The following is a 25,160-nucleotide window of genomic DNA, read 5'->3' on the forward strand; positions in this document are numbered from 1 at the left end:
CCTCTGAGATCCAGTTCATTTGTAACACTGATTTCTTATAATATGACTGCATTAAGGTTAAATATATAACACCTACTGTATCATATTTGATATGCACATTTTACATGTTCAAAACTTTGTTGAAACACCTGTTGTACACCACACTCTACTACAGTACATGCCTTCTCTCATTTGATTGATACTTTTTTAGCAAGTGAAAAGGCCATTTAATATAATTCCCCTTTAATATGTAGTTGAAGGAATAACCTTGATATTGTTATGAATTTTTCGAGATGAACACTTGGTGGACTAAACGGCTTATCTTTACTTTATTATCCAAACATAATTTTTTATATTTCCAAAAAACATTTATAAAAAGGACACTTTAAAATTTTAGGCTTTACAGGGTTAGACAAACACACAAAAACACTCACACACAAGATGCCTCACTTACCCTGCTGATATCTTCAGCTGAAGATTCATCTGTTAAAATACAAAAGAAAACAGTGTCAAAACTGATGTATCCTGTAACTCAGTGTCACTTTTATGGATGGCTGGACAGAATGTCTCTTCATTTGCATAAAGCATGCTTTATTTTGATTGATTTTTTATTTTATTAATTTATGGCCTTTTCATGTTATTCAAACCCTGCTATATGGAATGGAACCCTATACAGAATTTTAGGCCAATGAGAGCTGAATGAAACAGAATAAGAAGCTGAGAAACTAACAAAATGTTCTGTCACTATCCAGTTGTCACATTCGCAGTTGATTAAGAAAAAACAAGAAACTAACAAGGAGGATACTAGAAGCTCCTGGAAGCTAAATTAAAAAAAGCAAACGGAGAAAAAAAATGTTTATTATTGGCTCCAAATATTGTTGTGGACATTGGAGGGCCTTGGGAGTCAAAAAGGATGAGAACCACTGCGGTCTTGTGGACTTCATGGTGACAAGCACATGGCTGTCATTGTAAGTCCTCAAGACCACAAGTATACATGAGATGTGCCATTTGGTACAGGACCCAACTTTATTTCATACTTCCTTGTCCTTTAACTTTTAGTGTGAATAGACATTTAGAATAGATGACAGATCAGCATTTCTAGCTCTTATAAGCAGAATCATGCTGGGTGATGCGATAGCACTTTCTGACTGATTACACAGACAAACAAGAAGAAAGATGGTCGGGGAGGACCTGTTGATATAGTTGATATATTACAGGCCCATATGGATCGATTTGCAGGTGGATAAAGGCAGCCTTAAGCAGGACAGCAGGGCAGTGCCGTTATAAAGCATCTGATGGTGTCCTGCTGTCAAAGCTGCTGATATTTTTTGAATCCCTCTTGACATTAGCAGGCACTATGCTTAAACAGCCATTCATATCATCTTGTAAATATGACACTTTGCACTTTCAGCACATTCCATGTCCCTTGCCACTAGGCTCAGGAGAACACTGTGCGGCTGACTGCAGGCCTCCGAGAATAGCAGTGTCTCGTCCTGCTGTTGCTTCTCATGAATCACGAACTGTAATGTCAATATGGCAGAGTTCCTTGCTTTCTGTCTATTGACTATACGGGCAGCATTCTTTTAAGTGAATTAGAGTCACATGAGCCAAACATTCCACATAGGCAACAACTTACATGTTGGAGTAAAAATCCCTCATGACAACTCATTTTAAAATAGTGTGCTGAAAGCACTTTGCTAAGCGAATGACGCAATACACTAAACTTAGCTTTAAAGTGTAGACTGTAAAACGTTATTAGTTAAGAAAGCATGTAAACCGATTGCCTAAAAAAAAAAAAAAAAAAAAAAAAACTACAAGAAACCTACAAGAAAAAAAAAAAGAATAATGTTCCAACAACTAATTAATTTTAATATACTAGGTGTATGTATATATATATATATATATATATATATATATATATATATATATATATATATATATATATATATATACACACTAGGTGTATGATGCCCTTTTGAAACCAAACAAAAGCAAAGCATGCTGGTTTTCTAGAGTTTTTTTAGTACAGATTATTAGATTTTTACAATTAAAATTAACAAATTGTGTGTGTTGCAGGCAGCCTTCTCCCCTGTGTGCTTCAGCACACTAAAATAGCATTTTCTCTAAAAGCGGTTTCACGGTTGGAACGCCTTTTTAAAGATGTGTCTTTTTAAAGTTGCCTTTCGTTCCGTGTGTTTCTGGATATGGTTGTTACCTTGTGCCGGGTGATGGTCACGATCGTTGCCTCATGTGTCTGGGCATTAAGCATGCTGTGGTGGCTTACACAGACAAATCATGCTCCCATTGCGGTACCACCTGTATCTTCCGCAGCTTCCAGATTTTTTGGGCTTGAGTGGAAAATTCCAGCGTGCTCCAAACCCTTGAGGTTTGATGATTGGTATCTCGGGATGGCTCAGACTGGTTCCTAGTGGAATCCTAGTGCCTTTCTTCCCGTAGGTGCATGATGAGCTCACTGGGTCATAGACGGCACCTTTCACAGCCAGAATCCACCCTAGTGGCCCATCATCCCTTTCCACTTTCGAAGTGGTACACGGGAGTCCCCCAGGTGGATCGGTCGGTTACGATGCAATTTTGTCCACATGCTGCTTCCACTTGGCGGGGCAAATCATTGCTTCCCTCCTGGGCCTATAGGCATTCGTTGGCTCTGATCAGCATTGCTTATATGGCCTGTGGAGAAGCTGCGTCTGACTTTCATGCTATGTCGTTGTTGCATGTGCACCAGGCTAAGGCACTGAGGGACTTTCACAAGGGTGGTCATGACCCGGAAGTTCTCAAAGAACTAAATACCACCACGGACCTCGCACTAGGGGCAGTCACTGTGGCCCTCTGATAGGGATCCCAATTTGTTGGTCATCCTACATGACGTAGAGAGTGATCAAAAGTAAATGTCTAAAGTGGACTATCAGAATAAAGTGCAACCTAAAATGCTTCCAGCATGGAAAGATCACTAAGCTTTAGAACAAAGCCCAGAAGTGTCTCTCTGCCCAGGTTCTGCTGGGCAGTGAAGGGAGGGCAATATTTCACTTTATTTCACAATATTGCACCAAAGGCCACCTGTGCTCACGTCATATTCCTTCCATTTCTGGTATTCCCAAATGGAAATGTCTGGTAATCAGTGCAGGGACTTGCAGATGTGTTTCTGTCCAGCTCTCTGTGGGTAGATTTCAGCTCCAGATCATTTGTAAACTTAAATGAAAACTCAGCATAAAAGGTAAGACGGATATCAGCAGTTTGATCTTATGTCAGTCAGTAATTTATTCTGGTTATAGTTATTGATATACAATGAAACAAGGCATTGCACCCAGGTTCATATAAATTATTCTGCAGCATGCTGTCAATAGAGCTTAACTTGTATTGAACACTGAACTTTACTTTCAACAAATACTTTCACTTTATCCTAGCTTATTGTGCAGACACCACTATGCAAGCCATTCATAGACTGATTTTCCTACTGTGCCTTTATGGAGCTTTCATACCATCTTTTAGAGCCAAGGATGTCTGAACACCTGACTTTAATGCAATGAAAGCTGCTTGGCTGCTGCATATAGCCCCTGAACTTCACAACCTAGATGCTGGCCACACCGTTACAGAAACAACAGATAAAAATAAAAAATAAAAAACACACCTGAAAACAATATAAAAAGACACTGCTCTTGATTAATGGTATAGATGTTTGTAAAAAAAAAAAATACACAAATAATTTTGGTGTAGAAATTACGCTTTTTTTTTATTTAGTCTATTTATTTATTTGATCAATGACAATACACAGTAAATACGTGAGTGATAATTTCTTGGTGTTTTGAGCGCTGAGATTTAGGCTACATTTACACAACAATGGTGTATTCAAAACCTGAAATGTTTTTCCCTTGCATTTTCTAAAAGTTTAACGTATACATGTCAATGTTTTCAAATTATTTGCGTTCTCACATATCTGCGAAAACGGCCAAAAACGCTTTATTATGTATGCCGGGCCAGTAGTTGGCGCTGTCAGCTTGTTAGTAAACAGTACCTGTAGGGAAATTATGATTATATGTTGTATATGATGCGTCTATGCTGTTTGTTGTAATATTGGTAAATCCACACTTTGCAGAAGAAGCGTTAGCAAACTCTTGAGCAGTAACAACAGTAGCACATACTTATCTTGCCTTTAAAATTGACACATATTGCACCTCTACAAACCTAACACATACTACGAATGTGCATCATGCCACCATTTGAATTGGTCTGGTTTTATTGTCTAGAAGGGAAGCTTTCCAGTATTTTAGGAGGAAGTTGAATCTGTGAAACATCTATACACTGAACTTTACTGTTTTAAACTGGACATAACTGATTTACATATCCTGTGATTTTTCATCTGCTGAATGTTGAGTTGGATTGAGCACTGCTGTACTGTGTTGCAAAGTCGCAGGTATTGACTCAAATTCAGTGACATTTAGCAACTTACACAAGGGATGTACATTCACTGACATGTGCAAGACGTGAAGTATTACAGACCTTTTGATAAACAGCTTTCATGTTATTTCTGATGACAGAAATTTATATATTGTGCCTTCATCATTGTTTTAAGAGAATCTTCTAAAAGTGAATCTTCCATGATGAAAATTGGCTTTTTTGTTTAGTAAAGAACTAGTTTGTTAAAAAAAAATAAACAACATCAACAACAACAACAACACACTATTAGCATTATACCTTTATTGTAAACTTTGTAGAATGAGCAGAATTATATTGTGCTCCCAGACTCCTTACACTGGAGTTAAAATATCTAGAAATATTAAAATTAACTTGCTGTGGTGTGGACCAGAGTCACTTTTAAGTACATTTAAAAGTGTTCCTTCAACTATGAAAATATTGGGATCATATGTTCATCATATGAGTTGATTTGACCTCTAAAGGAGTTGAATTAACACTGATGAATTTGCTGTGTAAGTTCATCAGGGCCACTAGGCCAAAGACTGAATGAGTAGGTCATGAATCACGCTGTGCTTGTGTGTGTGTGTGTGCGCGTGCGTGTGTGTGTGTGCGTGCGTGTGTGTGTGCGTGTGTGTGTGCGTGTGTGTGTGTGACAGCATGGCACAGGATCTGTCCGGATGTAGGATTTCTTTGGAGGCAGAGTGGTGAAATGTTTGGGATTTATCAGTTACTCAAAGATTACATGTGTGTGAGACGAAAACAGGGGCAGGGTGAGGCCAGGTGGGAATGAGGTTGTTAATTATTTAGAGTTAGGGATCTAAACAAACCACTATACGAATAAGTATTAAATAATTAATTGTCCCCGAGATTAGAATTATGTCATCTTTTATTCACCATCATGCCATTACAATCCCATGTTACTTCTTCACTGGTCACTCTTTCCCAACAATGACTGGAGAATGGAGATTTCAGGCTTCACACAGGACACAAAGTACCATAAAATATCTTGAAAGTATTATATATAACTTATTTATAAAGGGTTTGAAAACATTTTTCAGTAATCGTAATATTAGTAATGTTATCAGTTTAACCCCATTGATACTTTTGGATGAGAACACAACTTGAACTAAAATGAATCATCACTAAAGTGACTTGAGATGAATAATGGCACTACTATCTTCCAAAATCTGCTTGTATCTGAAACTTTATAACAACAACACATTTATTTATTTTAAAAATTAAATAACACTGTTCTAAATAAAATGACACTATTTTAAAGCTGCTTTGCAGCTAAAGATGTATGTGCCTTGTTACTTTAGACTTACTTTAGACATATCCAATAGACTTGAAAGGAGGAACCCCACTCATATCTACAGACCATAATATCCTAGAGAATAAATACACCTAAAACACACACAACATATTTATAGCTTATTTGCTTAAAACAGCTATTATAAAATTAGTTTAAATAATTTGAAATTAAACAAAGAGAAGTGAGTGTTTGGAAACATGTCATGACTGATCCTATTTCACAGAAAAGCTGCACCTTCAACAATAATAAGCACTTTTTAGTCACACTTTCAAACCAAAGAATAAAAATAAAATAGGATCTACTCAACAGTGTCTCAATGAACAGATGTTGACCTCTGAATTGTAAGCGTAGACATTATCCGTCACCAGCAACAAGATCTATGCTTGACAATCATTGAAGGAGACAGAATTAGAAAATAACTAGATGTCATCAGAAGGTCTTGTCCTTTAGCTTCAAAAAATCCACCATTGTGCTCATACCAAAGAAAAACAAAATCACATACTTAAATGACTGGAGGAGCGTTGCTCTCACACCCATCTTCAGCAAGTGTTTTGAGAGAGTCCAGAATCTTTTGAGAGATTACTGCTCTGCTCTGTGCTGCTGCCTCATTGGATCCGCTACAATTTGCTTATTGTAGCAACCGTTCTACAGACGATGCTATTGCTTTCACCCTACACACTGCTCTCTCCCACCTGGAAAATAAGAACACCTATGTGAGAAAGCTGTTTGTGGACTACAGCTCAGCATTTAACACCATAGGTCCTGCCAAACATGTTGCGAAGCTCTCTGAGATCTCTGTGCAGCTGGATCCTGGACTTCATGACAAGCAGAAGTCAGGTGGTCAGAATGGGCAACAATACTTCATCGCCGCTGACCCTCATCACTGGTGCTCCTCAGCCCACTCCTGTACTCCCTGTAGACACATGACTGTACAGTCACACACAGCTCCAACGGCATCATCAAATTCGCTGATGACATGACAGTGATAGGCCTGATCACCGACAACTATAGAGACGGCCTACAGAGAGGAGGTGAGCACCCTGACTAAATGGTGTCAGGAGAACCACCTCTCACTCAATATCGACAAGACCAAGGAGCTGGTGGTGGATTTCAGGAGACAGAGCAGAGAACACAAACCCATCACCATCGACATGAGACAATGCTCAAACAAAAAAGACAGATGGTACTTTGACTGTAGAATCTTCATTAATTTAAAAAAAGCCTGACATGCTAGAAGTATTACAGGTCACAGTATTTGCAAAAGTTGGAACAGAAAGATATGAAGAGCATCGCATCACATGGACTGAAGCCACTGGCCCTGCTGTTAGGCTTGTTATGAGGCTCTCAAATTCACTACAACAGTGGAATCACATATGATGTCCAGGTATCTCTACAGCTCAAGACAGTGAGAAGTACACCAGATTAGAACAACATATTATTAAACTAATCAGTGATCTCATAAGTGCACTTGTGACCTATCAAATACAAGATGTTCAGATTTTTACTTGGAATCCTGTGAAAGAGTTCCTTTTGCTTTTGCTCAATTAGAGCCTAAGAGTAAGTTACCTGTACCAATTGCCTCTTATTTTCTGAATCTCCATTTATCATTTACCCACACTACCATTCAAACCCTCTTTGTTTAACTTCTTCTGTAGAATACCAAAGAAGATATAAAAAAGTCTAAAAATAAATTTTATATTTGCATGTATTGTATGTCCATTTGAAGTCAGTGGCCACCAGCATTCTTCAAAATATCTGTTTTTATGTTTGGCAGAAAAAGAATGTCATACAGGTTTGCAGCGATGAGAGGGACACATGGAAATAAGAGTTTTAAGTTTTACTAGTCTCTCAGATTTAATCGTATGTATAACAAATTATGTATGATTAATTTTCATTAACTGTCTTTTGTAATGAATCAACATATTCACAATATAAATATGTACATTAAATCATTCTTACATTTGTTAATTTAGTAAATAACAGTGAAAACCTTTTACAATTGTCTACACCAAACTTGAAAATCTGATATACTGTTAATAGATTTTGTTGTGCAAAAATGCCAACACAGAAGAGGCCTTTACCAAACCTCATCAAACTTGGAATGTTATCAGTTTAATGTCAAATAATAAAATTGAAAAAGAAAAAAAACATTCTCAGATACTACGTGCACTATAACTATTACTATTTTTTTTTTTTTTTATGAATGAACCACTCTTTAAAATATCAAAAAAATCTTTTAAAATCTTCCCGTTCTACTGACAAAAGTTATGACATTCGCTTCTAACATTACAATTCTCAACTTTTGTTAAGTCTACAATATGTGCATACACAGTCAAATACATGACAGATGATAGCAGAGGTTTCCATCTTTCACAGAGGGCCTGAAACTCATTGTTATTGTGGAAGTTGTTCAGAGAGTTTATTGTGTACTAATGACCAGGACCACATAGAATCTACACCCTCAAAAGCTAATCTGACAATGCTTTTACATACAGGTGCTGGTCATATAATTAGAATATCATCAAAAAGTTGATTTATTTCACTAATTCCATTCAAAAAGGGAAACTTGTGTATTATATTAATGTATTACACACAGACCGATATATTTCAAATGTTTATTTATTTTAATTTTGATGATTATAACTGACAACTAAGGAAAATCCCAAATTCAGTATCTCAGAAAATTAGAATATTACTTAAGACCAATACAAAGAAAGGATTTTTAGAAATATTGGCCAACTGAAAAGTGTGAACATGAAAAGTATCAGCATGTTCAGCACACAATACTTAGTTGGGGCTCCTTTTGCTTGAATTACTGCAGCAATGCGGCGTGGAGTGGATCAGTCTGTGGCACTGCTCAGGTGTTATGAGAGCCCAGGTTGCTCTGATAGTGGCCTTCAGATCTTCTGCATTGTTGGGTCTGGCATATCAAATCTTCTTCTTCACAATACCCCATAGATTTTCTATGGGGTTAAGGTCAGGCGAGTTTGCTGGCGAATTAAGAACAGAGATACCATGGTCCTTAAACCAGGTACTGGTAGCTTTGGTAGTGCAGGTGCCAAGTCCTGTTGGAATAGCAGCAGGAATAGCAGCAGGAAGCATGAAGTTCTCTAAAACTTCCTGGTATACGTCTGTGTTGACCTTGGACCTCAGAAAACACAGTGGACCAACACCAGCAGATGACATGGCATGGCACCCCAAACCATCACTGACTGTGGAAACTTTACACTGGACATCAAGCAACATGCCGCGGACATGCGGATTACTCGTACCGACCGGAAGTGCTCGGCGTCAGGACCGTAAACAAAGACGAGGAAAGCGTGGAGGGCTGTGTGCTAAGCTAAGGCTAAACCCACATCGACCAACTCTGCCCAGCATCGTCCCTTGTCAATGTTCGGTCACTGATGAACAAGATGGACAAACTAAAGATCTGGACCCTCACACAGAAATGGCTTATGGACTGTAATGTTATGTTTTTCACTGAAACATGGTTCTGCAACAATGTCCCAAACAGTGTGGTGCATATGGATGGACGCTCTTTCTTCAGGGCTGACTAAGTAGCAGCAACCTATGGTAAAAACAAGAGTGGTGGAGTATGCATTTATGTAAACAAATCATGGTTTAAAGACTCTGTCATTGTTGATACCTACTGCTCTGCTGATCTGGAGTTCCTGATTATCAAGTGCAGGCCATTCTATCTACCACGTGAGTTTACTTGCATTGTTGCTGCTGCAGTTTATGTACCTCCGGACGCTAATGCTAACGTGGCTATGAAAGAACTTTGTGCTGCTTTTAGCAAATTACAAACCCTGCACCTGGATGGAGCCTTTATTGTTGCTGGTGACTTCAATCACTGCACTTTAAGATCTGTTCTCCCTAAATTTCATCAAAATGTCTCCTGCACTACAAGGGGACATAAAATATTGGACCATAATTATACTAATGTGACTGATGCCTACGAAGACACACCCCTCCCCCACCTGGGTCAGTCTGACCACCTCTCTTTGTTGCTGCTCCCCAAGTATACCCCAGTCATCAAATGTGTGAAACCTACAATAAGGACTGTTAAAATATGGCTGGAAGGTGCTGAATCCACTCTCCAACATCAGTTCCAGCACACAGACTGGAGTGAGTTTGCTACCCAGGCCACCACAAACTCTCAAATTAACATTGACACCTACACCAACTCTGTCCTGGAGCACATCAACAGATGTGTGGACAGAGTGACCACACAAAAAAAAAAAAAAAAAATTTCCCCAATCAGAAGCCCTTGATGAACTGAGAGGTTCGCCTCCTGCTCAAAGCAAAAGATGCAGCCTTCAGGTCTGGAGACCGGGAGGCTTACAGCTCAGCCAGAGCCAACCTGATAAAGGGTATCTGCCAGGCCAAACTCACACATAAACAGAAGATTGAAGAACATTTTAATTCTTCAGACCCCCGGCGTATGTGGCAAGGCATACAAACTATCACAGACTACAAACCACCTAACTGTGCCTCCCTCCAGCTCTGCCTCCCTCCTGGGGAAGTCGTGGCCAAGTGGTTAGAGAGTTTGACTCCTAACCCTAGGGTTGTCAGATCGAATCTCGGGCTGGCATTAACACGACTTAGGTGCCCTTGAGCAAGGCATCGAACCCCCAACTGCTCCCCGGGCGCCGCAGCATAAATGGCTGCCCACTGCTCCGGGTGTGTGTTCACAGTGTGTGTGTGTTCACTAGTCTGTGTGTGTGCACTTTGGATGGGTTAAATGCAGAGCACAAATTCTGAGTATGGGACACCATACTTGGCTGAATGCTAAACGGGTCACCGGCACCCAGTTAACTTCCATTGAGAACATTTATCATAAGCGCTGTCTGGCCAGGGTAAGAAACATCATCAAGGATGCCTCTCATACTAACCATGGACTTTTCACCCTCGTTCCAGCCGGCAGGCGTTACAGCAGCCTACGCTCTCACACTAGTAGGCTCAGGAAGGCTTCCCCGAGGCTGTGACACTTCTGAACGCCACACCACCAATCTAACCTGCACCTGCTCTTTTAATGCACTGGTCACAGTACTTTACATACATATATTTGCACTACTCATATTTTGCACAGACTGCACATTCTTCTAGCTATTACTGTAAATTGTCTAAAGTTGTTACTGTACAAAGCACAGTAAACTATTTCTATAAAAATATCATTGCACTACTGTTATTTTGAATATAATACATTGTTTAACAATAGTTTTGCACACCAATCCAACTGTATTTAGTTGTATCCAACTGTTCTCACGTTGCTGCTGTTCATAATGTGTATATAATACTACATTGCTCTGTTCATAATGTACATACAATCCCTATATTGCATTCTTATTTAAATTCTGTATATACTCTGATCAATATTGTATATAGCAACTCCACTGTACATTCTGTATATCATAGCTTTACTTACTCTGCACTTTTATGTACATAAAACACTATATTCTTGCACTTCTGGTTAGATACTAACTGCATTTCATTAGCTCTGTACTTGTACTCTGCATAATGACAATAAAGTTGAATCTAATCTAATCTAATCAAAAAACATAACTTTGAACCACTCAGCAGCAGTCCAGTCCTTTTTGTCTTTAGATGCTTCTGTTGCTATCTGTTGTTCAAGAGTGGCTTGACACAAGGAATGCGAAGCTGAAACCCATGTCTTGCATACATATGTGCGTAGTGGTTCTTGAAGCACTGACTCCAGCTGCAGTCCACTCTTTCTGAATCTCCCCTACATTTTTGAATGGGTTTTGTTTCACAATCCTCTCCAGGGTGCTTTTATCCCTATTGCTTGTACACTTTTTTTCTACCACATCTTTTCCTTCCCTTCGCCTCTCTATTAATGTGCTTGGACACAGAGCTCTGTGAACAGCCAGCCTCTTTTGTGTCTTTCCCTCCTTGTGCAAGGTGTCAATGGTCTTCGTTTGGACAACTGTCAAGTCAGCAGTCTTCCCCATGATTGTGTAGCCTACAGAACTAGACTGAGAGACCATTTAAAGGCCTTTGCAGGTGTTTTGAGTTAATTAACTGATTAGAGGGTGGCACCAGGTGTCTTCAATATTGAAGCTTTCACAATATTCTATATATACAGTTATAATCATAAAAATTAATCAATATATCAGTCTGTGTGTAATGAATGAATATAATATACAAGTTTCACTTTTTGAATGGGATGAGTAATATATATATATATATGTTTTTCTAAACAACTGGGTTGAACATCATGATTTATTTTATTGTCTTAAAGCTGCTTTGAAATTATGTGTATTGTAAAAAATAAGTGTTATACAAATAAACTTTTTGTTTAATCATTCAAAAATGTCTTTTAGAAGAAGATTAGTGTTAACAGGAAATGAAATGTGTCTTGGTTTATTGATCCAACATTCTGGACCATATGCTTTAATTGATGTTCTGTAAAAAAAACAAAAAAAACAACAACATTGAGCATTGACGTGAACATTGAATCTGAAAGCTAACAAGCATGCTAATTCAAAGCACTGCTTGATATGCATCACAGGCCAAGACATAATCTGGCACACATGGTTTGTAGAGAGACTGATGTTGAAACGGTGCCTGAGAAAAATCCTGCTGCCCAGCCTGAAGAGCAGAGCCGAGGTTAACCATCAGCCGGCAGCCTGTGAGAAAGCTCTGCTGCACTCATGCAGAAAACATTCCCAAAATGCGACACATTCACCCTTCTCCAGTCCCCATCCTGACTGACTGCATGCCCCTGGAGGTTGGCTCTGACGTCATTAGCAGAGCTGGGCTGGCTGCCAACCCTGTGGGCCCTTGATGGATGTGATGGGTCGAGTGCAGCGGGCCACGGAATGAAGCATGCTGTGCACAGAAAAACCAGTCCCACTTAAACAGCCCTAAAGACCCATAAGGACCCAGCAGGCCCCCATCCCATATTTTCACCAGTGCACTAACCCTTTAGCCTTCTCCAGTCTTGCTGCTGCACAGGTTACATACACACAGACACATGCACAGGAAAGGTGTGCACTACTGTAAAGCTGTATTGATACAGTTGTGTGATACAGTCACGTTATCATAAATGTTACACCAACAAATAATCTGGTCCCACTTTATATTAGGTGGCCTAATATGTACTTACATAAAAAAATAAGTACAATGTACTTATTGTGTTCCTATTGTATTGTAAAGCACTTTTGCTGCTGTTGAGGTGGGATAGGGGTAAGGTTAGGGTGAGGGTTGGAGGTATGGGTAAGTTTAAGGGGGGGTTAAGGTTTAAAGTATGGGTCAACAGTGTAATTATAAATGTAACTACGGAAATTAAATACAGATGTAATTACATGTCGTTTTTTTTTTTTTTTTAATATAAGTACAATGTAAAAACATGTATGTACACAGTAAGTACATTGTACTAAATTATTAATTAAAATGTAAGTACATAGTAGTTAAGGTCACTTAATATAAAGTGGGTCCAATAATCTAAATCAAAATGGAACAAATGGAAGAACAAAAGGAAAATTAATTATTGCAGGTTACTGAGAAAGAAAAAAAACAACCTTACTGTGCCATATAGATTCCTGTCGATATGGAAAAGATATATGATAAAGATATTAACATTGAATTGAATTAATATGTTTTGACTCAGATGTGTAAGAATATTTGTAATAATGAACAAGCATACATTTTTTTTAGATATTTCTGAAATGCACAACCAGTATCCAAATAGAAATATTCATTATGATTGAATACTAGCCATATTACCAAGGAACAGAATCTGTGCAATAATACCACAGTTTGAGTGGAGACACAACCTTTGTCATCAGCAAAAAAAGATATCCAATTGTGAATGAATATATGAATATCCAATTAAAACCATATTATTTTGAGTCAATTTACTTTTATTTGTATGATTATATGGCTAGCTGCATTTTAACTCAACTAATTGTTTTAGTTTTTTTATTATTATTTTTTTAGGAACAAACCAGGGACCCATCAGCTAAGAACCACTGTTACATTTTTATTTCCAATTCCAAAGCGAAGTATGTTTACCAGAAAATGAGCATAGAAACAAAATGCATTCAACACATTAATGTTTACCCTTGTGAAAAATAACATAACGTGCCCAAGAAAATCATTCTCAAAATCAATGACATTGTCACAGAAAGTAATCACAGCACTATTTTTAGAGCACAGGGCTCTTATCGAAGAATATTGGAGCACATGGCTATGAGCCCGTACCTGCAGGCTGACTGCTGTTTTTCCGCTTCAGCCATCTGTCTACGGTCTCCGCACTCACGCTCTCCAGTACAAACTCATCCAGCATCTGCGGGTGAAGGGAGAGATAAGCCTTCACTTTCTCATCTGTCAGACCTGCAACAGAGTGATCAAGATTAGTTTCTTACCCTCACATTCATTCACAACAAAAGAACAACCATCTTACAAAACTATCTTACAGTGAGAATCTAATTCAGAGAGTGTGCTGTATATAGTCTGCCAGAAGGACACTGAAAATGGCACAAGGAACAAGTTTGCCAAACACCACTTCACTCGAAGTGGATATGGAAAGGGATACAGTAGATGGGTATTTTAGACTGTTGTATTTAACCATAAAGGACAGCATACACATACAATATATACAAATTAAATGATATTGGACTGTACTGTATACTGACACTGACAGATGCAAGAAGTTTCTGCTTTGTTTATTAGGCTTTTTTTTTTTTTTTTTTTTTTTTATTAGGCTTTTGCTCTCTTCATAACACAAAGCTATCATTTGTCTTCAGAAAATGTAAAATTGTTGTTCACATTTAATTTAGCCAGTCAAGTAAATTAAGAATTATTTTTGGTAAGTATTTTCTTATTTACAATCAGGCCATGACACCCAAGTATAGTTCAAAGCTCATATGGACAACTTTTATGGTACTTTTAAACAGAATTTAAATGTATTTATTTATTATTTTGTTTCTTTCAACTAGTATCCCCTTTAATGGTTAACAGACAAAAGAATATGGGGACTAGCATGAAGGTTTGTGATGACAAAAATACACTAAAAAGATTATGATCCTTAAACTTATGAATAAAAAAAAAAATAAAAAAAAACATCCAGCAAAAACTACATGCTGTTTATATCATAGGCTTACATTTTTTTCAAGCCAGATGTCCATTTCTACACTGTAAAAAATTTCTTGTTGTTTTTACAAAAACTTTTTGGCAGCTGTGGTTGCCAGAATAATTTTGTAAAAATACAGAAAACTGTAAACACATTTACGTCAAAAACTGTTAATTTTACAATATAAAGCTGTAATTTACAAACAAGAAAATGTGAATATAAACCAGTAAATTCAACAACACACAAAATTAAATCTGTTTTGTACCTTGAAAATACTGACAACCACCATAATAATAAAGATGGTACTGTATAAGAGAAAGCCACATGAAGTATCAAAGCTCATCACAAGTAGCTTCACCACAAGCAGAAGTATATATTAACATATAGAAGGTGCACATTTATGGAAACACAAAACACCATCATGGTAACACACGTGATACTTAAATAATGCAAAAAACTTTCATTAAGCAACAGAAGATGTAACATAAAGCTCAAATGTACATAACTGATAACAAGAACTATTTAAAAACATGATTATTTAAACAAAATACTTTCAAACGTGGAGTGTCACGCAGGGAATTCTGGGAATATCAGTTTACAGTTTTAGACTGTAAATTATACATTGATTTGTTCTTTTTTTACTTCTAAAAGCTGTATAATTAACAGAATTTTACTGTAAATTTACATTAAATGCTTTGTTAGATCTTTTACAGTTTTTCCCCTATATAGTACGGGAACTTACTGTTAACCTATTATCAGTTTTTTTCCGTAGCGTTTTTACAAAATTTTACAGTTAAAATTACACTTATTTTTTACAGTGTAGCGGTGGTCCAGATCCAAAAAATTTTCTACATAGACCATGAATAATTACTTCATAAATTAATATATTTTTAAAGAATTATATTGGTTTTCTCCATTTTTCAATAAATAGAAAAGTCATTTTGTACAATGGTGGCAATTTGTAGATATTTACACAGAAATCATTCTGTTTTATTGTTTAGGATTTATTGTTTACTACTGTACAAAGCTTAAACATTTATCTAAGTAATTATGATAGTAAGTATATAAGTAATTATGATAAATGAAATGTAAAGTCCTTACATCACAAGAACAGTGTAAGATTGACTTTGCGTCAATGGAAAATTTAGAGAGTAGACCTCCAGGAACTAAAATGCCACGACGGAAATAAACTAGAACCAAATACTTTGAGAATATGTGTGGCTTGACTTAATGTGCAAACCCAGGGGAAACACAGCTGGGAGGCATGTGTTACACACTATATACACACACATGTTAGCAGGAATATATTGAGACCCAAACTAGACCAAAAGAACTCCCACAAGAAGACAAAGGGTAGTGAGAGGCTACAGACTGATTTGAAGCATAACAACAAAAGACAAAACAGATGAGAATGGCAGAGCCTTCACTATTTGAACACTAAAACCACACAAGATGTGTTAAATACATTTATATCCATACTCAGCCACACTAACAAACAGATGTATACAGACATTGCACTACAGTCTCCAGTCTCAAAGTGGAAGAAGCTGAATGCAAAATTTTGAATAACATCAGTCCGCTAATTCTGAATGTAATGCAGCCTGGAATTATAACTGACAGTGTTTCTTCCTTTACGACAAAGAGTTTTTTACAATATTATTGTCACCTGATGGACTTTTGGATAGACTGGTAAATTGTCTGATAGTTGTGTGTTTGTTTTCTACAATCACAGTACCACAATTATATGAAAACAGGGATAAATTAAATAGCTTTAATTGATTTTGATGCTACTTTTACCATGGCTCCATGTGTATTCCAACTAGCGATCCTGTTGCCCTTAAGTATTATCACTGTGCCACCGTGATGTTATACAAAACATATTGTTTTAGGTGGATATTGGAACGCTAGTGAAGTACATAATACATAATAATTTGGCATTCAAATACATCGCAAATACGGAAACAATTGATTTTGTGTTGAATGAGAGACCCAACATTGGTTTCAGTTTTGTTTTAGCATAATTTGTTTTGCCTTGTCGTTTATATTGCTATAGCTTCTTATATTTTTAATGCTTGTTCTTTTGTAAATACTGTTAATTGAAAGGATTGTTGTGGAGTGAGGGGAACTAAAATAGCCTATCACAGAGGCCTAATGGTTAGAGAGTTGGACTTGTAACCCAAAGAATGCAGGTTCAAGTCTCAGTGTGGGCAGTTGTCATCGGGGGGTGAATAAACAGCACTCTCTTCCACCCTCAATACCCATGGCTAGGCACTGAACCCCCAGTTGCTCTCTGGTCGCTGGATATATAGCTGCCCACTGCGCCGGGGGTGTGTTCACTTCTCACTGCTGAGTGTGTGGATTTGGATGGGTTAAATGCAGAGCACCAATTCCAAGTATGGGTCACCATACTTGGCAAATGTCACGACCTTACAGTTTATTATAATGTTTGTAAAAAAAGATTGCGTCAATTTCTGAATGAAATAATAAAATGCAACTTTAGTTTTTTTTTTTTATGTGTCTCTAAAAACACATTTTTTAAATTTAATATATATATAGGGTAGGGCCAGAATAGGGTAGGGTTTCCACAGTGGAGCTTGAAGCACCGCTGCACGTCACTAAAACACGCCATTTACACGCCTCTCAGAACAACTCCATGCAACCTGAAAATTTCACCAACAAAGAGAAGTTATCAGAAAACTAATAAATAAGTCACTGGAACATGTGCGATAACAAAACGAAGATGATAAAAGCGGCAGTTTTTTTGCATATGTATTCAAATTCAAAAGCATCGATGTTTTAACTATAGAATAAGTGATACATTGATCATATTGTTTTAATTTATCAGGACTCAAAATTATTCACACATAAATACACTTATTTCTATTTTATTTATTTATTTTTAACGCTCATGAAAATAGCCTGCTTGTTCAGTCAAGTCTGTTTCTGTTTATTAACCACAGTAGCCGTCATATTTAGAATGAATGATAATATCTCTATTTTTGTAAGCTCCCGAACAAAAAATCATTATTAGGCTATATCCTTTTATAATAGGCAACGTGAGCTAAACTCTCGAGACGAGGCTTGTGACAGATAATATAAGTTACTAAACACGACTGTTAATAAGGAGCTGACGTCTGATTTCTTCAAGCGGTCATATTTATCATGTTTACTATGGTAACAAGTTTAGCTTGCATATTTTTTTCATCACTTATAAATATTTCTGCCTTGTTTAGTGATTATAATCCACATCAGATCAAGTTATTTCAAAGACTCGCTGCTGACTGAAAGAGAGTTTTGAGCTCGACTTATTTAAAAAAAAAGTGTTCAATGCTGATGTTAAAGCGGTTATCTTTCTGAAATGATCCTCAGCGCAGACTCTCTATTTTTATAAAAGCTCCCAAACAAAAATAATTATTATATTTTGATGATATGCAACGTGGAGCTAAACTCACGAAACGAGACGACAGATAAAATGTTACTTAATAAATACACAATAGAGAATAAGAAGCTGACGTCTGATTTATCCAAGCGGTCATATTTGCCATGTTTACTATGGTAACGTTAATGTTTGGCGTGCATAGTCTTTGACATCGCTTATAAATATTTCTGCCTTGTTATAGTGATTATAATCCACATCGGATCAAGTTATTTCAAACACTTGCTGCTTACTAAGAGTGAGTTTTAAGCTCAACTTATTTTAAAACGTCTTTAATGCTGGTGTTACAGCTGTTGTCTTTCTGAAATGATCCGCGCTGACGCTCTCCAGACGCTGAGAAACTCCGCCTTTGTTCATAACCCACGCCTCTAGCCCCAGATGGCCCGCGTCGGGCCGAAAAAACCTGGCCGTTGACCCCGAGGAAGCCCCGGCGAGGCCCCGGAAGTGACAGTGGAAACGCGACTGGCCCTGGCACGCACTAGCACGCCCGGTCCTAGCTCGATAGAGGAAACACGGTTATTGTGGAATAAACCAGCCCCACTCCTGACCTAGAGCCCAGCCCAGAAAGCGCATGGCTGAGTCCACCACTGACAGAGAGATAGAGCCTGCCATGACCGGACATGACATGCCGGATGGAGTGACAGCGCTGAGGATTGTCATTGCTCCTGAAGACATCATTAAAGGTGTGTGAGCAGGCAACAACACCTACAATGAGGGAGAGGCATTGTGAGGCTGAGGATGAGCTAACTATGGAAAGGCAAAAGGGCCAAAATGAGGAATCTTAGTGACTGGGAATCTGATCTGGAAATCACACTGCCCCCCTTCTCTCAGTCTTCTCCGCTGGTCCCGTCCAGCTCTCCTCTGTCCTTGGTTTCCTCGTCCAGCCTTGAGGGGGCTTCTGATCCTCCAGTGCCCACTCCTAGAATGTGCCCTTCATTGCACGCTCCTCTGAAATTCCCTTCTTCTATCCCTCAGATTCTGTCCCTCCAGCTCCATCTCAGTGCTCGGTTGGGCCGGCTCCACCTCGGCCTTCTGGATCCCCGCCTTCACCTCTGTCACCATCTGCTCCGCCTTGGCCCTCTGGATCCTCTGTGTCTCCCTGGCTCACAGTCTCCACCTTGGGCTCCTCCTCCACCTGCTCCGGCGCCAATTGTCAGCCACCTGGAGTCGTCAGCCCTTCCTCCACTATGGCTCCACCCTCCATTGGCTCCACCGTGGGCCGCCATCATGGCTGTGACCTGGGTCCTGCCTGGCTCCTCCTGCTCCAGGTTCCTCCTGGCTCCTCCCACCGTTGTGTCATCTCTGTCTCCTCCCTCTGTGGTCTTTGTCTGCTGGATCCCTCCCGGGGGTTCGTCCTCCACTGGAACCTCCTCCTTGGCACTTGGTTCCCACCCAGCCCCCCCATGTTGTTCCATGGTGCAAGGTCACACCTTCATGACCCTGGACTCATTAGGTTGTGTTTTCCCTCCATGTGTTCCATGTCCAGTGATTATTGTCATGTTCAGGTATGTCTTGTAATCACCCTCATTAACGTTCCCTTTATAAGTTGCATTCTGTTTAGCATTTGGTTGTCAGGTCTCGTCGACGTGTACGTGTGGTTCTGCTTCCCACCCTCGGATGACCCCTATGTGGATTATTAAAGACTCTGTATCATTAACATCATCTGCCTTGTTTACATGCTTCTCTCCAGTGTGGTCACTGTGACAAAAACCTTCCATTCTAATTGACAAAATTACAGAAATTAAGTTAAAACTAAACTTAACTATATATATAATTTTTCTGAACTTTTAGTACGCCTTTTATTCAGATTCTTTCTAAAATTATAACAAACGTATTCATTTAAATGTTACAGAGATCAAAAGGTACTGCAGAACAGGAACAGCCCATCCTATTAATTATTCCATTGAACTACACTTGGAATCTCTTGATTCTTTCATTAAACTCTCACTCACATATCTCTACTAGTCTATTTTTGCAGGTGTACTTTAAAAAAAAAATTTTTTTTTTACCTTAACTTCTAATCTCTACTATGTTTTTACTGTTAGAACGTGTATTTGTTTAAAGAAACAAAAAAAAAAAAAATATTTTGTCAAATTGATGGAAAGCATTTTGGATTATTTGTAAATATTTGTTTAAAATTCTGTAAATTAAGGAACATTTTCAGTTAAAGCAACCTTTGATAGCTGGTTTTAGCTCGGGGGGAAAAAAACATGATGTATGGAGGCACAAGTCTGTATACGCAGCGAGAGACTGATGCTGTCCAGACACAAGACACAGCTCTTCAGGAGCGTAACGCCTCACGAGACTCCCAGAGTCAGTGCTGACGCACATGGGCAAAGAACACTGCTTCATAAATCAGACACCGGAGGGGAAGCAGACACACAGGCCGAGTATGAGAAGTGAGAAATTCCACTCGCCGGCCTTCTGTGAGTTTTCTTGCAGCATAAACTTACGTTACACACTAGATAACTGCTGTTTGTGTTTCTCATCATATTAAAACACACACATTTCTATCAGATCCCAAATATAAGTGGTATGTTTTATGACATTTATGAGTAGTTACATACTTTTGGGATGGCAACTATAAGCTATATGGCATGAAAATAATTAACAGTAATTTGCTATTTTTATTTTTTTTATGATCTTGCATGGATTTAACCATTTTAACAGAATGACTACATGGAATACTCGTTCCTTTAAAAATGTATTTCACATCACATCAGAAAGGTGGAATATTTCAGAAAAATTGCTTAATTTGGCCACATACAGTGTTTTTTGGAAAATAATCCTTCAAAAAAGTTTGCATATTCAACTGGGATGAAAACAAACAAACTGAAAACATGAACACATCCTAGCTAGGTCACATAAAAAGGAACATTCTGCCATTATTTACTCTCCCAATTAGTTTCAACCTGTATGGGTTTCTTCTGCTGAACACAACATTAAATATTTGGTAAGTAAACAATTTGTTAATTTAAGTTGCTGGTAGCCATTTACTTCCATGGATTCATGCTGAAAAAAAGCCTAAGCTGATTGACTGGTCTTAGCCGGTGTAAGTTGGAACTAGCTGGTCTCCATAGCCTTGCCAAGCTCAGTCAGCATGTGCTAAAGAGATGGCAGCATATATGGGATATCAAATTGTTATAACCCACATTTTACTGATACATCTGGCCTAAAATTGTGTGCTGTCACCTTGTGCTGTTGACATTCTGAAACTGCATGATTTGTAAATTATGCTTGACGTGCCAGATACTGTATAATACATTTCAATAGACCGGACTTTGAACACCCTAGACCTAAAATCTTGATGTAATGAGCCCCATATGACTCACGACTACTTATAATACATCTTCTCATTATCCCAGTCCTTTTTTAAAGGCTGCAGAACAGAAAAAGTAGGGCACATATCAGCAGCCCTTTGGCAAACCATTACAAAGTCCACCTTGCTGTGTTCCTATATATATATATATATATATATATATATATATATATATATATATATATATATATATATATATATATATATATATAAATAACTTTTTTATAGTTTGTTGTGTTTAGAGAAAAAGAGCTGTAACAATATTACTGGTCTAATCACATGCAACATCATCAAAGCTTCTGATGCCAGAAGCCATCATATGATGCCAGAGATCACAACAGCAAACCAAAGCAACAGCCCAAAACCACAAAGCACTCAAGACTCACCACCCTTTATATTATTGTATCAATACCGGAATGGACGTTAGCTTTATTTTCTTGGTTCCACATGTGAAACTTTTAAGTGATATTTACTGTAGAACTGTGTATAGCTTATTTATAATTTTATAGTTATTACTGGACTTTGCTAAGTAAAGCTTTACTACTATTGCTTACACAGAGGGTTTGGGATTTTACTGCACTTTTTTTGACATTTCTTTCACTCTGTATTTCACACAGAGTGAAGTGTGAGGTAAACAATCAAAGAATATGACAGAGCTCGTGTTTTAAAGTGAAACCAATTAGAATTAATAATTCACTAAAATTACGATGCGAGTCTCTGTTCTCTCTGATGTAATCAGCCTAGTTTTCTTCAAATTAGCACTGTTTTGGAACAATTATTTGAACGCATTCGCTTACTGGATTATTGGACTGAAAACATTTCCTTAGTTTAGCAGCCTAAAATGATCTGATCGCAAACAGAAGTGAAAGTGAATTAAAAGATTAGAATAGGAATTGTGCAGTAATTCAGTAATTTTGCACTAAATTATTTAGTTTTTACTACTGTGTGTAGATAGATAGATAGATAGATAGATAGATATAGGATTAATTCAATTTAATGTTTTGTCACAATAGTTAAATGAAATTTAACTATTGTGTAAAATATTTACAGTACTGTTATGTATCGTGAAAAACACTACAAATAAAATACATTTGAAATAATAATATAATATGTATGATTCATGAAATTTTAAAAGTTGATTTGGCACATTCCTTAAATTTAAAATTAAATTAAATTTCACCATTGTGTGCAGAACGTCTCGGTTACGTACGTAACCCTCGTTCCCTGATGGAGGGAATGGAGACGTTATGTCGGCCGACAAATGGGGTCTCACTTGGGAGGCCAATCATCTCTGATTTTAAGAGTAAACGCCAATGAAATTGGCAAGTGGATTAACACACCTGAGCCACTCCCCGTGCCAACGGGTATAAATAGGGCGACAGGTGCATTCACTCATTAGGTTTTACGCTGAGGAGCCGAGAACGTGTCCCGGCAACAGCGAATGGTTCAAGGTTGTGGCATGGGGACATAACGTCTCCGTTCCCTCCATCAGGGAACGAGGGTTACGTACGTAACCGAGACGTTCCCTATCTGTCGGTCACTACGAGTTATGTCGACCGACAAATGGGGTCCTATGGAAAACGCCATAACCTGAACCTCGTCACAACCCTGAGGCGCTGCAGTTGTTGACAAGCCTTGGCGTGCCACAAAAGCTATGCTTAAGGTCGTAACCTTCCCAAAGCCCCAGCGCAAATTCACTGACCTTGGTACCGAAGGGGCCAAAGGGTGAGTACATCGCTGCTGGAGAAGGCCATGCTGCTGTTCCGCCCACATAAAGTAAATGGAAGGGATTTCAACCTTCAGTGAAAGATTGCTTCAAATCTTCTCTATTTGTTCTTTCAGCTGGCAAGACAATGGGGAAGCGAGCCTTTAGGAAAAGGTCGCTACGGAGACCACATCCTACCCGTAGGGAGGTGACATGTGGATATACCAATATGGACTGACCCAGGGGGCAGTACTACATATGGAAGGGTCTCTGAGGCAGGTCCTACCTTGGAGCAGGGATGGAACGGCTGCCAGAAGAGACTGACCGAACGATCTGTCAAGGGAAGACACGGGTTTGCCAAGAGGGAAACCTTACCGTGGAAGAATACACATTCGGATTACCCGTAGGGAACCCAGCCATATCGACACCTAGCCCAGTACAGGGGCTGACCGGCTCCGGGCATGCTAACACCCGAACTGGGCCTGGCGAAAGACTGCTCCGCCAAGTCTGATGCCGAGGGTGTTGGAGGATGCTCGACCAGGGTATGCCAACCGGGGAACTCTACTGGGAGAAGAAGGCGCTCACATCCCCGTGTTAGGGGGAATGGCGCAGCAAGTGAGACACCCAGCCAGCCCTTCCCGCCAATTACCTGTTACCCAACACGGGAAGAAACTGGCTCTACACGGAGGTTGTAAAACCTCGCAAGGGTGTTAGGTGTCGCCCAGCCCGCAGCTCGACAGATGTCTGCCAGAGAGGCGCTGTGCGCCAACGCATAAGAGGAGACCACACTCCGTGTGGAGTGGGCCCTCACCCCCAGGGGGCATGGCTCGCCTTGGGAATGGTAAGCCAAGGCAATGGCGTCCACTATCCAGTGGGCCAACCTCTGCTTAGAGACAGCCTTCCCCTTCTGCTGACCTCCAAAGCAGACCAGGAGCTGCTCAGAGCTTCTAAAGCTCTGGGTGCGGTCCACGTATATGCGAAGCGCTCTTACGGGACACAGCAACGACAAGGCTGGATCTGCCTCCTCCAGGGGCAGAGCTTGCAGGTTCACCACCTGGTCTCAGAAGGGAGTGGTGGGAACCTTGGGCACGTATCCAGGCCGGGGTCTCAGGACAACGTGAGAGTAGGCCGGCCCGAACACAAGGCACTCTTCACTTACCGAAAATGCTTGGAGGTCCCCGACCCTCTTGATGAAAGTGAGCGCGATCAGGAGCGCTGTTTTGAGAGACAGGAACTTCAGCTTGACCGAATCCAGCAGCTCAAAGGGACCCCTCTGAAGTCCCGCCAGGACAATAGAGGTCCCAGGAGGGAATCAGGGGTGTCATAGGAGGATGTAACCTTCTGGCACCCCTCAGGAACCTAACGATCAGGTCATGCCTCCCCAGGGACCGGCCGTCCACTGCATCGTGATGGGCTGCAATGGCAGCCACATACACCTTCAGGGTGGAGGGTGACAGCCCATGCTCCAGCCTTTCTTGCAGGAAAGAAAGCACGACTCTGACCGGGCATCTCCGGGGGTCTTCTCGGTGAGAAGAACACCAATTCGTGAACAGACTCCACTTCAGAGCATAGGCCTGCCTCGTAGAAGGGGCTCTAGCCTGAGTGATAGTGTCTACCACCACTGGTGGCAGATCACTTAGGTCTGCCGCATCCCATCTAGAAGCCACACGTGGAGGTTCCAGAGATCTGGACGCGGGTGCCAAATGGTGCTAAGCCCCTGAGAGAGAAGGTCTCTCCTCAGGGGGATGCGCCAGGGAGGGGCTGTCACGAGGAGCATGAGTTCCGAAAACCAGGTCTGGGTGGGCCAGTAAGGCGCAACCAACAGGACCTGTTCCTCGTCCTCCCTGACCTTGCACAGTGTCTGTGCGAGCAGGCTCACTG

The 25,160-nt window shown here is 39.5% G+C and overlaps 1 protein-coding gene across 2 annotated transcripts in view; it reads right to left on the reverse strand.

The window, feature by feature from the left end:
* The window catches only part of LOC113113024 (cAMP and cAMP-inhibited cGMP 3',5'-cyclic phosphodiesterase 10A-like), a 126,151-nt gene that overhangs the window by 45,012 nt on the left and 55,979 nt on the right, over nucleotides 1-25,160 (reverse strand). For both annotated transcript variants that reach the window (XM_026279126.1, XM_026279127.1), the window contains exons 2-3: nucleotides 13,949-14,080; nucleotides 434-462 (exon numbers count right to left, since the gene is read on the reverse strand). In XM_026279126.1, coding sequence (XP_026134911.1) covers nucleotides 434-462; nucleotides 13,949-14,080 — 161 coding nt within the window. The remainder of the gene's footprint in view (nucleotides 1-433; nucleotides 463-13,948; nucleotides 14,081-25,160) is intronic.

Source organism: Carassius auratus, chromosome 13 (genome assembly GCF_003368295.1).
Source record: "Carassius auratus strain Wakin chromosome 13, ASM336829v1, whole genome shotgun sequence".
In the NCBI taxonomy this organism is placed as follows: Eukaryota; Metazoa; Chordata; class Actinopteri; order Cypriniformes; family Cyprinidae; genus Carassius; species Carassius auratus.